This window comes from Corythoichthys intestinalis, chromosome 8, assembly GCF_030265065.1.
Source record: "Corythoichthys intestinalis isolate RoL2023-P3 chromosome 8, ASM3026506v1, whole genome shotgun sequence".
Lineage (NCBI taxonomy): Eukaryota > Metazoa > Chordata > Actinopteri > Syngnathiformes > Syngnathidae > Corythoichthys > Corythoichthys intestinalis.
In genome coordinates this window covers 54,140,915-54,159,216 of record NC_080402.1, presented here as the reverse complement: position 1 = coordinate 54,159,216, position 18,302 = coordinate 54,140,915, and the positions used below count along the sequence as shown (strand labels likewise).

The following is an 18,302-nucleotide window of genomic DNA, read 5'->3' as shown; positions in this document are numbered from 1 at the left end:
GAGAGCCGTGGGGTTGCACGGGACCAGAATCCTGACAATCACCACCCCCACAAACCTATATCCTAACCTAAATCTATATATTTGTATTACTAATATATCTACATTGAAAGGGGAAACGATATCGTCATCGCACACACCATATAACTGTTTGCATTAGTCTAACACATATATAGTCTAACACATACATATGGTACAGGTTTTCGTAGGCACCGTCTAACTGTTTGCATTAGGCTAACACACGTAATATAATTAATCAGGAAATGTGTATCATTTTCATATTTACGGTAGGACTACACTACTAATATAAAATAAATAGCACACCATAGTTTAATGAGAAGAAATAGAGATACACAATGCCGTCTTATCACAAGAGTGACGCACATACTCGGGGAATCTGCTCTCAGCAAACTCCAAGGACAAAGCGCTTTGTCCTAAAACAAGCACCACCAGCCCGGACAGCAAAGTTGATAGCGGGCGTCCCAATCCGCGCACGAACCTAAACCGCCCAAAACCGGCCACAGCGGGGGCGGCCCCAAAGCAACGCCCAGAAACGCCTTCGACGAGACCCGCGTCAGCAAAGACTTCAAAAAGACTGGACACTGAGATAAGACAGATTTTCTTCTGCTCGGAAACATGTAGCCTTGTTTTGGATCCAGAATTGTCCCTCCGTCGTCTGTTTTTGCCTTGTCTTTGACCATTGTCGACGAATAAATTGTCAACCTGTTTTCGGCGAGTGTTCTTCAAGCTTTTGAAACATGGAGTCAGTGTGCAAAGGGTTAACACAGGAACGCGCGGAGTTTAGCTTCCTCCGTAGCCTGGCTCCTCGGGGGAGTCAGCGACGGAGCACATTTCCGTTCTGTTGCCGGCCTCCCCGTGCAGTTTGGGCTGGGAGGACTAAATTCCTTCAGTACACGCCACTGCTACAACCCCCCAACCGACACAGCACACACGGGACCCCCATGGCCCATTAGGCCCGGGGCAGGACAGGATCCCCACCCGAAGTGGGCGACACCCCGTCGACCAACTGGCACTCAGCCAGTGACTCGCGCTGGAGCCCAAGTAGGATACTCGGGTACAAAAGAGAGGGAAAGGCAGAAGCAGGAGAGCCGTGGGGTTGCACGGGACCAGAATCCTGACAATCACCACCCCCACAAACCAGCCCAGGTGAAGAGGAGGCCACGCCCCGGGACCCACGCGATAGAGAAAAGTGTGGGACTCACCTCCCGTCCTATTACTGTGACAGCCCTGACTGGCAGCCATTATCCAGCACTGTGATGGGATTGTGTGGGGAGAGTAGTGCTTTAAAATAAGAGAACCCGGCTGAGGGCAGTGGGTCCGCCGCATGGTAGTGCTTCCAAGCCGCACATCCCACCGCCCCTCGCCGAATCGCCCCCGTGTGGGGTGTAATGTATGTGGTGTGTTAAAAGAGGTGCAGGAATGGCAGGGCCTGCGGTGGTGAAGCAACTGTCATGTAACCCCCACCCCCCCCAACTGGGTCCAGCCACCCCACATCCTCGGTGTATGATGCATTAAAATCAAGGGGGAGCCGGCGTATGACTGTATAGCCGTATTCCAACTCTCCCTGAAGACCTGAATGAGTGTGTAGGTGTCAAAGGTGAAACATTTTTACAGTGCAAAGTCAAGAGTGCGTGAGTTGAGAGGCAGGCTACCGCAGGCGGCGCCCCGCCCGCCAGAACCACCAGCCGGAGGGCTTTTATGCTGTTATGTCTGCATACTGTTTTCCTTTGTGTCCTTTAGTTTCTACTTCCGTGTGTCCCCTTGACCTCTTTTCTCTCAAGGGGGTATCTGTGGTACAATAATACTGTTCCAGTATTTAACACTGGAAGTCCCGGGGTATTTTTGGCTATAAAGAAAGACCAGAAGGCGTCAAATGACCCCGATACCAAACTGACTACTTGGCTTTGTCAAACAATAGACCACTCAAACAAGCAATCAAGCAGACAACCCCCTTACACACTCCTGGGGAGTCGCTGGCTAGGTGTGAAGGGGGTAGGAATCACGCTGGATAGCTGCAATTAGCATCTTGGATATTTGCAAATCCAAAGCTCCCTTGGCTTTGTCAAACACGAAGGAACACGGAGATGGCCGGTCGCCGTGTTCTACAATATGATTAACATGGCAGCACTGAATGCATATGTGTTGTATCAGGCATGCACCAGAAGGCAAGAGAGATGGGTGTATATGTTTCTATTGTTGTCTTTTCACATACGTTTCTTTATTGAATAAAAGCTTTTTGTGCAAAAAATGACTTGTGTTGTGCATCATCAGCCATCCATCATCAGCAATATGACAATTATAGCTCCATGCATACAAGAAACAGAAACAGAATATTCAGAGAGATTGAGACAGCTGTTCTTTCTCAATGCTGTAATGTCTGACAGTCCTCCGCAAACAGGCAGCCCTGCCCTGCAAACACTCAAGATGCTAATTGAAGAAATCCAACCCAGTGGTTTTGCGAGTGTGAATGGGAATGACTAATGAGGACCTCAATGCTCACAAAATACTTGCTGGTTAGAGTCAGATGACCCTTCTCTAGATACAAAAGTGATTTTTATCAACTGATCTACCCCTTGATAATTCTAAATTCAGGTCTGCAATTCTTTGTGTACAAGTGCTGCATAGGACAGGTAAAAATAATAAACAAATCAGCATGCTGTTGGCAAGATAGCCAACCCTAATGCACACAATGTCTGCCACTCCTAAGCATAGCTTGTCGGGGATGCATCCGGTAGGGGCCACTGAAAGATAACAGCTTTATGTGGACCGAGGGGAAAGCTTGCCCAGGGGCCACTTATCCAGTGGCCGCGATCTGATGCTGCGCAGGTCCACCTTTTATTATTTTTTTGTCATCCTCAACTCCGTCATGACTCACAATCACTGTGACATGTATTTTGAGGGTGTTGTAACTTGTCAACATTAGACTATTACAGTTGTACCTCTACATACGAATTTAGTTCATTCCAGAACCTGGTTTTTAAGTCGAAATAGTTGTATGTCGTGTGGGATTTTCTCATAAGAATACATTATAATTCGATTAATTCGTTCCACAGCACAAAAACCTAGCGAAAGGACGTCGGAGGAGGACCGTCGAGATTGTAGACATATATGTTATCGAGCCAGTTCATTAATGTGCACACCATGCTCATAATTTTCTATCATTTCCATCTTAATTTCAATGCTAAGCATCACTTCGTTCCTTTTTTCACCATCTGCAATAACCTTTTTGGGACCCATGTTGATTTCTCTCACAAGAAAATCTGTCTTGCAGGAAAACAATGAAATTGCGACGCTGTCATAAATTGCCGTAGTTTGAGCATGTTCATAGACTTCATAACGATATTGTCGGGACACGGGGCGCGGGGCCAATTATTAGGGGGACCTGCATTGCTGGCGTGGCAGTCAAAGCTGACCGAGTGGAATCAAAGACAAAGAGATTTTTTCGTTGAAAACTCTTGTGAATAAATGCTTAAATCCCTGAATTCTTTATAGATATGGATGCGAAACAGTCTAGATTCTCTGTTAAAAGCAAAAAAACGTGCAGTTAGCATTTATTTTATGTAAATATGTCGAAGTATGATGCTAGTCTTTTAGTCAATGTGGCAGCCGCCATATGTAAGCAGAGCTTTTCCGGTGAAAATTCTTGTGAATAAATGCTTAAATCCTTGAATTCTTTATAGATAAGGATATAAAACAGTCTTGATTCTTGGTTAGAGGCAAAAAAAACCAAAAAAAACGTGCAGTTAGCATTTATTTTACGTAAATATGTCAAAGTACGATATTAGTCTGTTAGACAATGTGGCGGCAGCCTTACAACAAAGAGCTTTTTACGTTGAAAATTCTTCGTGAAAAAACGAAAAATATAATAATTACCTTGAATCCTCGAACAAATCACTCCTGAGACAATCCTTCCTGTTTATATGCAGTAGGCCTACAGCTTTCATACTTTTTGAACCTGAATCCGGCATTGGATCGCTGCATGTGTTGCTACGACCGATTGTGGGATGGCCCCCTACTTGAAGGCGTGGCGCAGTGAAGGTCGACCCGTCAATATCATTATGAAGTCCATGGCATGTTGTCATATGTTGAGACGAATGACGAGTCAAATTTTACGTCCAATGTCGAAAGGATCGTATGTCGATGCGATGGTATATCAAGATACCACTGTAGTGGTAAAGGAATTATGAATGAGGAAGCTGCAATTATGCCGTATCACTGTCGGAATGATGACACGTTGTACTTCTGTTGAGTTCAGGGTCGACTCACGTAAGGCCTCTGGTGACGTTATCTCCTTTAAACCCAGCATAAAAAATGCCTCCAGCTGAGGAGATGAAAAAAGTTCTATAGCTCTATTTCAGAAGTTCACAATAAAATGTTTTCAGTCTTTGCACTCGTCTTAAAACATTCATTCATTCATTTTCATATTTAATATATTTTGAAACAAACATAAAAATGACTTCGAGGAGCAGTGGTTCCATAATTTTTGCCGGAGGAAAAAATGTTTGTTCCCGCAGCTCTTTCTTTTAGTCAAAAAGAAGTCAAGCGGAAATAATGTTGTAAAGCATGATCATGTAACTTGCGTAAGAATCAAATTTGACACAGTTTCTTTGTAGTTTTGTTCATTATTTAGAGCTTTGAAAGTCATTACCTTGTCTTTACCATATCGCCTTAGCAGTTCATATGGCCACTGTCTTACAATGTTCACCTTCTGAATATCTTTCAGAAGTAGAGTCCGCGGTCCAACCTGTAGCCAGTATGAACCCAGCAGTCCACAACGTATTGCTGCATCTGTTCTTTGCACCACAACGTAAAACTCTAAGGCTGGAAATAGGGGGACAAAAGCTAATTACTAAAAATGTTGCTCATATAATTGTACAAAATACATCGTTGTCTTTATTTTGCCATCATACTTGTCATACTTGTCATTTTGTTTTTTTTGTTTTTGAACCTGCTTGTACATGCAGAATGGCTGTGCTTTATGCAGTTTTACTTTATTTCAAAGTTTGAAGTACTACCTTTGTGGTTGTTTATTACAAACACAGCTAGACAGAAAAAGGTTTAAGGCTACAGACAAAAAGAGCAAACTTGGTAAATAAAGATAGACATAATTGAACACATATGCTACTTGAGTTTACGTAGCATTACGAAGTAGTCGCAACCTCATTTACTGAGTGGACACCTGTGAGGAAGGGACACGCCAGCTAAGAGATGGGACAGGAAAAGGGAGGACAGGAAAAATTAGTGTAGGACCATGTCATTGTTAGTCCCAGCGTAAACAGCTACAGTGTATCACAAAAGTGAGTACACCCCTCGCATTTCTGCAAATATTGAAGTATATCTTTTCATGGGACAACACTGACAAAATGACACTTTGACACAATGAAAAGTAGTCTGTGTGCAGCTTATATAGTAACGTTAATTTATTTTCCTTTCAAAATATAGCCATTAATATCTAAACCCCTGGCAACAACAGTGAGTACACCCCGTAGAAACTACGTACATCCCTAAATGTCCAAATTGAGTACTGCTTGTCATTTTCCCTCCAAAATGTCATGTGACTCGTTACAGGAGCGCTGTCAGCATTGCTACAGAGATTGAAGAGGTAGGGGGTCAGCCTGTTCGCGCTCAGACCATACGCCGCACTCTCCATCAAATTGTTGTGCATAGCTGTCACCCCAGGAGGAAGCCTCTTCTGAAGACGGTACACAACAAAGCCCACCCGTCTCATCAGACCATGATACATGGTTCCAGTAATCCATGTGCTTTATTGACATGTCTTCAGCAAACTGTTTGCGGGCTTTCTTGTCATCTATCTATCTGGCTTTCTTGTCATCTGTCTATCTTTCATGTCAACAAAGCACATGGATTACTGGAACCATGTCCTATGGTCTGGTGAGACGTGCGGGCTTTCCTGTGTACCGTCTTCAGAAGAGGCTTCCTCCTGGGATGACAGCCATGCACATCAATTTGATGTAGAGTGCGGCGTATGGCCTGAGCTCCATCAGGCTGACCCCCCCCACCTCTTACATCTCTGCAGCAATGCTGACAGCACACCTGTAACAGGTCACATGGCATTTTGGAGGGAAAAAGACAAGCAGTACTCAATTTGGAAATTTAGGGATGTAGTTTCTAAGGGGTGCACTCACTTTTGTTGCCAGGGGTTTGGATATTAATGGCTATATTTGGAGTTATTTTGAAGGGAAAATAAAAACTATCATATAAGCTGCACACAGACTACTTTTCATTATGTCAAAGTGTCATTTTGTCAGTGTTGTCTCATTAAACGATATAAATATCTGCAGAAATGTGAGGGGGTGTACTCAATTTTGTGATACACTGTAGTTGCTTTGATGAAGAAAAGGAAAAAAAAGTAATCAGTAAAGTAACCAGATTACTTTTTGGAAGTGCAATCAGTCATGGGTAATTAAATTACTTTTTCAAGTAATCTGTGACAACACTGCCTATTTCCCATGAGTCTTATTAATATTCTACAGTATATAATACACTGTATTCCTTTATACAGAAGTTACCTTTAATGTTCAATTACGTCTAGGTTGAGATACGTAAATTAAATATTTCATTTAAAATATAATGTTACATTGATTGAAAAGGGTAGCATTTGGTGGGGAAAACTGAAACATTAGATGTTACCATTTGCAGTTGCATATATCAGGTTTTCTTCCATATGAAGCTCTTTAGTGTTTGAGCCAGCATCCTTCTAAGGAAAGACAACATCACCAGTTAACATAGTCAAAAACAGTTCAACTTAAGAAGCAAACAGTAGAAAATACATTGACAGCAGTTAATCAATATGATTTTTTGTCCTACCTGAAATGTTGCTTGACAAAGTTTCTCAACCCATTCCACACAGTCATCTTTTTCTGTAGAAAACACCATTGTTCTCTCTTGTGACTCCACACAAAAAGCTGACATGTTTTCCTGCAACCAGATAGCACTTTTATCAACTATTATCATTAATAAAATCCTACATGACGGTTATAGGTACCATGGGACAGGCTTCAGCATTTGGTGGGAGTCTCAAGACACTGATAAGTTCAGAAAGTCGCACCACTTTGACCTTGCTTTCTTGAGGCTGGTGGTGTTTCTTTAAGCCTGCAACATGATCTCTTCCTCCACCACCACCTGCAACATAAAAGTTCTCCCATAGTGACCTACTCTCTAGAACAGAGGTACCCAAGTCCGGTCCTCGAGAGCCCCTATCGAGCTTGTTTTCCATGTCTCTCTCCTTGAACACACCTGAATCAAATGATCAGCTCATCAGCAAGCTCTGCAGGAGCCTGATAATGATCCTGATTATTTGAGTCAGGTGTGTTGGAGGAAGGAGAAATGGAAAACAAGCTGGATAGGGGCTCTCGAGGACTGGAATTGGGCACCCCTGCACTAGAATCACTGCAGTGGTGGAATGTAACAAAGTAAAAGTACTTCGATATTGTACTTAAGTAGATTTTTGTGTATCTGTAGTTTACTTGAGTACAAATATGAAGGGGCACTTTTTACTTTTACTTCGCTATATTCTAAACCATTTATAACCGTGGTCCTCAATTAGCGGACCGTGGTCCACAACCGGACCACGGCACATCTCTCTGCGGACCCACGGACATACGAAAAAAACGAAAGAAAAAAAAAACTTTTTTCAACATGCATCATTTGTATGAATTGCCGATCTATCGCCTTGCGCTACTATTCTATCGCTAAATTCTGTTTGATTTTTAGTCAAATATCTTACGTTTTCACTTCTGTTGTCATCGCTATGACAACGATGCGCTGATTGGCTGAGAAAGCCTGCATGGATGTGCTGATTGGCTGAGAGAGCGTGCATGGATGCGCTGCATGGCTGAGAGAGCCTGCATGCTACTAGCTAGCGTGGATGGACCACAGCAGTGTCAGCAACCTCAAAGAGGAGTCGCACCCGGCACTTTGCAATCTGTTTGTACATGCTGTCGTGCACTTTTTCATTCAAGAACGTGAGTCATACTGTGAGCAAACGTGATGTATTTATTTATTTCCCCGTGTTACCCCGACACTCTCGCTGCATGCGAGCAACGTTTCAGATCACAACGTTAAGCAACGTTCACTAACACCACACATGCCATCAGTAGAAGTTCACAACGTTAAGCAACGTTCACTAACACCACACTTGCCACTAGTAGAAGACCAAATCTAACAAAATGGCATGCTCAAAGTTGACCAAGAGAAGAAAAGTGGACAACGAAAATTGCCGTTTCAATGAGGAATGGAATGACAAACATAAGAAGCCGTTCTCTGATGAAGAATTAATAAAAGAGTGTCTGACTGAAGTGATGACAGCAATGTTCAAAGGGAAAGAAAAGGAGGAAATGACAACAAAAATCTCATCTCACTCTCAGATTTATCAACCACAAGACGCACAGAAGTACTGTCTAATGATGTGGGTAAACAGCTTTGTGACGCCTAAATGCCATTTCTCTCATTGAGCAGTGTTTTACAGTTAAAGTTACTGTCAATATTTATTATGTTTGCACCTTGATGACAGAGCTTGTCATTTATGTTCTGAACAAGTGATTGTGTACTGTACTACTTGCACGTTTTCTTTTTTTGTCCAGCAATGTTTTTCCATTACAAAATGTAATGTCAATAGTTATTGTTTTTACTTTAATGACAGATCTTGTCAATTAATTAGTATACATGTGTAAACATTGTTCTTGCTTGTTTTTTGTTTTTCAATTTTTATTTTAAGTCAAAAAATGTTTTGTTAATTTATTTTTATTTAATCAGAATGTATATTGCATTTTTGTTTGGTCCAAAGAAAACCACCTTGTACTTGATCACCAACATTAACAAATGGACCAATGCTTGTATGAAAAAAATAATTGTGGACCTTCAAGATTTGTATTCGAGGACACCTGATTTATAACATCGCTTGATTTTGAAGTAGTTGGAGGGAAAAAGCATGAATTCACCTTAGTGGCTATTTAACAGTCACAGCTTGGTTACCATGAAAAAAGTCTAATTTTACATCATAAAACTGTCTTTTTGCCAGCCCCCCTGAGGCCAACCTTGTTCCGGGGTGTGTATGTGTGTGGTTGTGTGTCACTGGTGATTGCAGGTCAAACGGTAGACGGGTGGAGCAGTGACCACTGAGCTATTACAGACTAGTTGGAGGATGTGCTGTGCCTGTAGAAAATTAGGAAAACATGACTCACTGACAACTTAAAAGAGTGTATTATCCAGTTGGCTCAGTAGTCAGCACACCTGACTACCACAGGGACAGGTTTAAAATAAAATTGGGAGTCGCCATCATCAAACTTGTTACAACGTACCCGACTTCAGTGATTTCGACTTTGTGACGCTGGAGTCTCGTCTGCTATTGTGTCTCCAGTCGTTTTTTTTTTTTTTTTTTTTTTTAATGTTGACTTTTGTTTTGTGATGCATGCTTTTATTTTGGCACACGAAGCATGGATGAGGTATACTTCCACACGCGAGTAAGAGTGCATGTACTCACGAAGAAGAACGTATTTGCGCACACAAAAACAAGCGCACGCGCACACACGATGATGAGCCAGCGCGCACGCATGATGAAGAGCCCACGAGTACACACAAAGGCGTCGCAGAGCCGAAAGAGAGGGAGAGAGAGAGGGGGAAAAAACGCCTGCCATGGTTCGGCGCAAAAGTACACACCACTTGAAAGTGCCAAAATGAACTGTGGCCTATGAGAACTTCAGGGATATGTTTGTTGTTGCCTGGTACGGGCAGACTGTTCTCCCTGTATTTTAAAACACTATGAGAATAGTTTGGGACCCACCTCCTTAACGGCCTCTCGAGCCAGTACGAAATTATCCGTCCAATCAGATTTGTTCACTTGCGTGACGTGTTCTTAATGAGCAACGTCACTCTTCCGCGTCGGAAGTCGTCTCCACAACAACACAGATGGCGAACAGGAGAGCCGAGAATATGTTCCAATCCACGGTAAAATCAGTTTTAAAGTACAAAAAACACATCGACACATGTCATTGACAACAGTCTGTCTCGCGCTAGCCATGTTAAATAAACTTCTCCGTTCTCTGCTCGCTCCGCGCGAGAGTTGTCGATTTACCAACGTCACGTCTGCCCGTCGCTGATAGGTTCACTCCGCTGTCTTTTTGCTGTGGCTTGCTCCGCCCTGGAAATTTGATCCGCTCATTGGTCGCCAGACTCTTTAGGTGGAACAGCGATGAGTCTGGTGTACCAGGCTATGTTTGTTGCTCGTTCCCATAATCAGAACTAAAAACAGAAAGACTATTTTTCAGGTCCATCCATCCATACATTATCTACCACTTAATCCAAAGCAGCTTTAGCAAGGAAACCCAGACTTCCCTTTCCCCAGCCACTTCTACCAGCTCGTCCAGCAGGAACCCAAGGTGTTCCCAAGCCAACCAAGAGACATAGTCTCTCCAGTGAGTGGGCCTCCCGTCGGTGGGACATGCCCGGAACACCTCTCCAGGGATGTGTTCAGGAGGCATCCGAACCAGATGCCTGAACCACCACAGTAGGCTCCTCTCGACGCGAGGAATAGCTGCTAACCCTGAGTCCCTCCCAGATGACCGAGTTTCTCACTCTAAGGGAAAGCCCGAACACCCTGCGGAGGAAACTCATTTCGGCTGCTTTTATCCAGGATCTTGTTCTTTCGGTAACGACACACAGCTCGTGACCATAGGTGAGGGTTGGAACATAGATCGCCTTTTGGCTCAGCTCTTTCTTAACCAGAACGGACCGGTACAGATTGCGCAGCACTGCAGGCGCTGCACCGATCCGTCTATTGATCTACCGCTCTCTCCTACCTTCACTCGTGAACAAGACCCTAATATACTTGAAATCCTCCACTTGGGGAAGGATCTCATCCCTGACCCAGAGAGGGCACGCCACCCTTTTCTGACTGAGGACCATGGTCTCGGATTTGGAGATGCAGATCTTCATCCCAACCGCTTCAAACTCGGCTGCGAACCACTCCAATGAGAGTTGGAGATCACGGCTTGATGAAGCCAACAGCACCACCACATCTGCAAAAAGCAGAGTTGCAATACGGAGGCCACCATACCGGGCACCCTCAACACTTCGGCTGCGCCTAGTAATTCTGCCCTTAAAACAGAATAAGTAACAAAGGGCAACCTTGGCGGAGTCCAACACTCACTGGGAACGAATCCGACTTACTGCCAGCAATGCGGACCAAACTCTGACACCGGTCGGACAGGGACTGAACAGCCCTTACCAAGGGGCTCAGTACCCTGTACTTCCGAAGCACCCCCCACAGGACTCCCCGGGGGACTCGAGCGCCTTCAGGACGCAAACCACATTGCTCCTCCTGAATCCAAGATTCGACTTCCTGATGGACCCTCCTCCCAAGCAGCCCTGGATAGACTTTACCAGGGAGTCTGAAGAGTGTGATCCCTCTCTCTAATTGGAACACACCTTCCGGTCCTCCTTCCTAAAAAGTTAGACCACTACCCCGGTCTGCCAATCCAGAGATACAGTCCCAGATGTCCACGCGATGTTGTAGGGGCGTGTCATGTTTTTCAGTTTGTGCTTTTGAAAGATGGAACAGTCTTTCAGAAGACATGAAGCAAGTTTAAACTCGGACAATGTTTAAATGTAGGCGAAAACAGCTTAATTAACCTGTACATACTGCCTGACATTGAAATGCTTGCTTTTGTTTGGAATTATTTTATCTGTTTTATTTTAATTTTAGATACAGTAGCTGTAAAACACTTTGAATCGCCTTGCATAAGAAGTTACTCTATAAATAAAATTGCTTTGTTGTTAAAAAAATAAATAAATAAAATGTCCTCTAGAACAGGGGTTCCCAACCTATTCCACTAAGGCACACTGTGGGTGCAGGATTTCATTCTTACCAAACAAGATGACAACACTTTTTCCCCAATCTGGTGTTTTACAAGTGCAATCAGTTGATTGCAGTCAGGTGTGGCTTGTTTTAGCAGAAGCCTCATTGGTTCAACTGTCTCTGCTGGATCGGCTGGAACAAAAACCAGGACCCACAGTGTGCCTTGAGGACTGGGTTGAAAACCCCTGCTCTAGAAATGCCTCAAAATTTAGAGAAGTAAATAATGTCTCATCTTATTATTGTAATTAAAAACTCAGGCAGGTGCATTCTATCCTAAGTGACACATGAGGAAACGAGTAGGGAAGAGCTGGGCTCTAAATGCACTGCATTATTGATGGGAACCAAGAATAAAACATGAATACACGCACAGAAATCACTTATGTGATGCAATTACACACAACATGTATAGCTCTACCTTTACGAGAGCATTTGTAGAAAAAAACAGTTGCTTCTGTTTCATTCTGCAATTCAGCTACTAAACATGATTAATTCTGTATCAAATACAGTAGGATGGATTATTATGATTAGGATATATCATATTAAAATGCAATTTCCGGACAAATTGGTAGCTTTGCCATGATGGTTGGTATATCAGGTCACTTCATGTTGTTTATGAGGCATCATGGACTTTCTGTAAATATCGGGTCTCTTCCTGTTTATTTTGGGGCATTTGGGTTTCACTTCCTGTTGATATCGGATCACTTAGGTTGGAAATCATTGGGAGAAATTGGACGTTTTTGTGCTATTGAAATGGATGGCAAATGGGACCATTGGAAATTAGTGGAGTCAACAATAATCGATGCGGCGATGCGTCCCGATGCGGGGCATGGACGATTCGATTCGATGCGGGCAACAAGCCGAATCAATTCAGCGCATTTTAAAATATATAAGTACGTTCAAAAATCTTCCCTGCGCAATTCCAGTGATGCAATGGATTTGGTTTCCCCATTTGTATTATTATTGTCATGTTTCATTTTTTACACACTGCATAACTCTGGTCAAGTTTCCCACCAACCTCATAGAAGCCAAAATTTCTCCAGATGTCAGCTTTCAATGTCTTAGGTGCATCAAGAATCTTTCTTGCTCCCTCTTTCTCCGCTTCAGCCATTGTTATGTTATGTCCTATCTGTTAGAGGTTAGATCTTGTGCCCGAGTTCGGGCCCAAAATGTTAAGCATTCACGTTCGGGTCGGGTCGGGCCGCCCCGCGCCGGACTAATAAATTATAAAAAAAAAAAAAATTTTTAAATGGGATAAAACCGAGAGCAGGCTCTCTGTATTGTGCATTTGCTTGTGCACTCACATGAAGCAGTGGCGCCGCCCGCTTTTTCTTCTCCTCCTCCGCTGTGGCGCTTGCGATTCGTTACGAAAGGCACTTTTATTTATGCACACAAAGGCAACACAAATGTGATCCTTTTGAATCCTCTCCTCTGTGTGTCTGCAAACTCGTTTTTTTTTTTTTTTATATTAAACTTTCCCAGCGCTATTTCGTTGTGTAAATGATTTTATAATGATCACAAAAATATGTAGACTATTTAAACATTAAGAAAACTTGCGTTTTTTTTCTGCCAACTGAGAATTCGTTACGAAAGACTTTTTTTTTATGCACACAAAGGCAACACAAATGTGATCCTTTTGAATCTTCTCCTCTGTGTGTCTGCAAAATCGCATGTTTCTTTTTTTTTTAATATTAAACTTTCCCAGCGTTATTTTGTTGTGCAAATGCTTCTGTAATGATCACAAGAATATGTAGACTATTTAAACATTAAGAAACATGCGTTTTTTCTGCCATCTCGAAGAAATGAAAATAAATTGCTGCTGCTGCGTTTTTTTTTTTCGCGTCACTCCAAGCCGGGTCGGGCTTCAATACCAGCGGGCCGTGTCGGGTCGGGCTGGATTTTTTAGGCCCCATCTAACCTCTACTATCCCTCTGCTCTCTCAACTGCAAAAAAAATGATATTTCCTCATGTTGAAACATTGTTATGGCTGCTAAAATGCTGCTGCACTTCATTTTAATTCATTATTTTTTATTGTTATGTGGTAGTTACTGATTGCATTTCTAAGTTGATTGCACATATATAGTGGGCTAGGCCAACATTTTACTTTTGTTCTACATTGCATTTTAGTTGGATGTTTTGTTTGCAACTGAACTGATTCCTGGATTGATATTGGGATAAAGATGCTGCTGCATTACAATATTTTCTTTGTCGCTTTCTTTAATATTTACTTGAATATTTTTATCGATGGGTTGTTGTGACTAAAATACAGTGACTGTTATTACTGATTTTGCACAGGAGTTCAGATGTTGCACTGTGTGAAAGGCTGCTACTGTGTGTAAAAAAAAAAAAAAGAGAAAGCCCTGGTCTCATTCAAAGCACCAATTAAATGCTGTGATCTGTTTTTTTGTTTTTTTTAAAAAATATATATCTAAAAGTATTTTCATTTGACTTCAACCAGGAGTGACACAAGAGCCAATAAAAAGTTGTTTAATGTCTGATCGCTTGTGTTGCCTCATGATTCACGAAAAATATGCTTTGCTTTAGAATTTTAATGCATCCCAGGCTTCAAGGCATCGCGATGCATTGCCGAATCGAACCGAATCGAATCGTGACCCTCTGAATTTAATCGAATCGAATCGAATTGAATCGAATCGTGGCCCTCCGAATCGTAATCGAATCGAATCGTGAGGGCAGTACCGATGCACACCTCTATTGGAAATCAATGGGAAATGTTTGCCATTCGGATTAATGGGTGTGTTTAGCAAAAATGTATTGAAATTCTGTGCTCCTTAGCGTCCTGAATTTTTTTATTTAAAAATGATGTGATTTTTTTGACAAAAATTGAAGGGCAAGTTGAGTTTTGACATATATATAAATATATATTTTTTTAAACCCGTTTTTTGGGCAAACGATCATTTTGGGGGTGTCAAACAAAAGAGTGCCCGCACCCAGGGGGGGTACTTAGGGTGTCCGAGGGGTGCGATTGGGTTCGGGCCCCTGAGTGGCCTGGTTTGCTGGCGTAAATCTGACCTGGTTGGGCGAGGGGAGGGTCAAACAGAAAGGTAAGATGATAATTGTCCACTAGGGGGGTCTTGTTTATGCTCATCACACCCGGGCCCTGTTCACATTTGTTCCGCAGCTGCCAGCGTCGCATTGGAATTCTGGCTATTTGGTGTATGAATGGTGTTGGTGGGTAAAACGGTTTTGGCTGAGCGGCGCGCCAAAGAAATCCCATTGAGTTAAAAAAAAAAAAAAAAAAAAAGGAATTCTAGGAAATGCAATATCAGGAGAAATTGCGATGGTAGCTTTGCGGTGATGGCTGCATCACTCCTTGTTGATTATGGGGCATTTCGGTGTCACTCCCTGTTGATTTGGGGGTATTTTAGGGTCACTTTATGTTGTCATGGGGTCACTTCCTATTGGTCTGGGGTCATCTCGGGGTCACTGTTTTTGTTATTGGGTTACTTCTTATTGATCTGGGGTCATTTTGGGGTCACTCCCTTCTGTCATCGCGTCACTTCCTACTGATTTGGGGGGCATTTAGGGGTAACTTCCTTTTTAAAATTGTGTCACTTGAGTTGGAGATCAATGGAGTTTTGTGCCATTGAAAATGAAGGAAAAATTTTTGCCGTTGGAAACGAATGGGAAATTTTGACTATTAGAAATGAATGGGGATGTTATTGGCAAATGTTCGTGGAACCATACATTTTTGTCAAAACTGTGTACAACTTTTTTGCCCCTTACTGTCCTGAAATTTTTTGATTTGTAAATGAGGTGTTTTTGACAAAAACTGCAGAACAAGTAGCATTTTGAAATAAAGTGGTACATTACACAGGGGCCTAGAGAATAGTGTACCGCACGAATGCTATTTTTGGACCCGGAAGTGGGTCAACATAGACACGCCCTCGCATACAATCCATGTTATTACTGCTTGTTTTCTGCCGGTAATCCTTCAAAAAAATAACATGCAGAGTAAACACTGCTGCTAAGGAACTTGTAGAAACGAGTCTAGAAATTACGACATATGCAGGATGTTTTCTTTATACATTTACCGAAGCCAAAAACTTGGAGGAAAAAAGGATCAACTTGTGCGGGATTTAAACGGGTACCCCTTATGTCTGAAAGCAGTTTCCCGGGTGACTGACACGGACAGTAACCGAGTCACATCCTAGTATAATGTCCGGGACTTCACCAGTACGAAAGCAGCCGGGTCACAGCGTGAAATCTGATGAAGTAAATATCAAATATCCCTCAGTCCTTGATGATATGGGGCTGCATGTCAGGCAAAGGCATTGGGGAGATCGCTGTGGCTAAATCTTGAATAAATGCCCTAGTTTACTTTGAAACTTTAGACAGCTTCCTTATCCCTTCAATCGAAAATATGTTTGTCATTTTCCAACATGACAATGCATCATGCCACAGAGCTAAAACTGTTAAAGCATTCCTTGGTGAAAGACTCATCCAGTCAATGTCATGGCCTGCAAATAGCCAAGATCTCAACCCTATTGATAACCTGTGGTGGAAATTGAAAAAAATGGTCCACAGCGAGGCTCCGAGCTGCAAGGATGATCTGGCAACTACAATAAAAGAGAGTTGGCACCAAACTGAGGAAGAATACTTATCAAGTCCATGCCCCAGAGACTGCAAGCTGTCATAAAAGCCATAGGTAGTGCTACTAAATACTAGAGATGTGTTTTGATTGTTATTTCTTTGTTTCTTTCTCACGATTCCATTTTTTTCCCCTCAGAATGGAGAGATTCCATAGATATTTCCCTGCCATGCGCCATAAAATTAACATTTACTGACCACCACAATGTTTTTTTATTAATTTCTTTTAGTTTTTCTGAATGCTAAAGAGTTGCACTTTTGAACCAATTCATTATTTTTTCAAGATTTTTATCTGAATTTGTTCTACATGTCTGAGTGAGTGCTCGTCCGAGACTGGTGATTCCATACTTTATGCTAGGGGTTGTAATGTCAAGACATGTTCATAATTTATCATAAATGATTGAGGACGATGTTCCAAAATGAGCTGAGGAAATTGCTTCTCACACGTCATGATGACACAAAACTAGCTTTTTGATAGGGAGGTGTAAATAGGGTGTAAAATGGAAGATTGGACAGTACACACTGGAAAGAGACGCAAGCAGGTGGGTTTGTGTTCATGAACATCTGTGCTCAATATGGCTGAGACATATATAGCTACCACTGGGACCTACGTAAACATGTAAGGGTGAAAACAACAAAGTGAAAATCTTGTGGGAATTATGTAAACAATTCTGATTACAAGCAACACTGATACTACAGTCTGTAGTGGAGTGATGTGTCTTTAAGTCGGTGCTTTTCAATTATTTGCTGTTAATGGCAGTTTGGAGAAGGCACCCTTCAAATCTCAGAAACCTGGAGCAGTTGGCCAAAAAAGAATGGTCTAAAATTCTAGCAGCGCATTGCAAGAAACTCATTGATGGATACCGGAAGCGGTTGTTTGCAGTTATTTTGTCTAAAGTTTGGGCTACCAAGTATTAGGCTGAGGGTGCTTATACTTTTGTCCGGCCCATTTTTGGAGTTATATGTAAAATGATAATGATTTATTGTAGGGGTGCCAATACATTTGGCCAGCAGTGTAGATCAAGAATAAATTTATTAACATTGTTTTGTTTGTAAAGGAGACTTAAAGTGCGTATGACAGGAGGAAAAAAGTCTTAAATAGCATTATTATTTGAATTAGAATCATATTTTGAGATGATTCGACTTTATACAACAATTTGGTAAAGCGCATATGACAAGAAATTTGTCTTTTAATCTGCCGGTTAGCCACGCCTACTATAGGGCCTGAGCATCCCCAACAGGTGGATGACGTCAGCAGGAGAATGGCCCCATCTGTTTTACTACTCAGCCCAATGAGGGGAAATTATTTAGAAGGAGAAAATGCGACAAAGAGAGTCGCAAAATGTCATTGTTTCAGTCTCTCTCCTACAATATTTTTGCAGGATATTCTTTTTATCCAAATATTTTTCCCCAACAGCTAAATAAATGGTATGATCATGACAAATAACAGTCTTGTGCTAAATGAAATATGAAATAATAAAAATGCATTTATTCAGTACGACATGGCAAAATTACTCCGTTATGGTCAAACTGTCGACTTCACCTTTACTGTCGCACCTCCCGAACGATATTTTATGCCATCGTAGTTAGTCACGCTTTCGTCATTTCCCTGCCCCGGCTTCGTAGAATGGAAACAAACTAAGAGGTGGGACAGCTAGCCGACATGCTAACCCGAACCGAGTGATGTTTCAAAGTCTTCGAAGCGAAAAATCACACAAAACTAGCCCGGATCATTTCACATGGCGACGGGGTCGTCAATTGTCTTCACCGATCAACAACCCGCCCGGCGGCGTGCAAGTTAGAG

At 42.3% G+C, this 18,302-nt stretch overlaps 1 protein-coding gene across 1 annotated transcript in view; it reads right to left on the bottom strand.

Moving 5' to 3' along the window:
* Positions 1–18,302, bottom strand: part of dok1a (docking protein 1a) — a 40,587-nt gene that overhangs the window by 5,870 nt on the left and 16,415 nt on the right. The window contains exons 3-6 of the mRNA XM_057844568.1: positions 7,025–7,161; positions 6,847–6,957; positions 6,670–6,736; positions 4,667–4,839 (exon numbers count right to left, since the gene is read on the bottom strand). Coding sequence (XP_057700551.1) covers positions 4,667–4,839; positions 6,670–6,736; positions 6,847–6,957; positions 7,025–7,161 — 488 coding nt within the window. The remainder of the gene's footprint in view (positions 1–4,666; positions 4,840–6,669; positions 6,737–6,846; positions 6,958–7,024; positions 7,162–18,302) is intronic.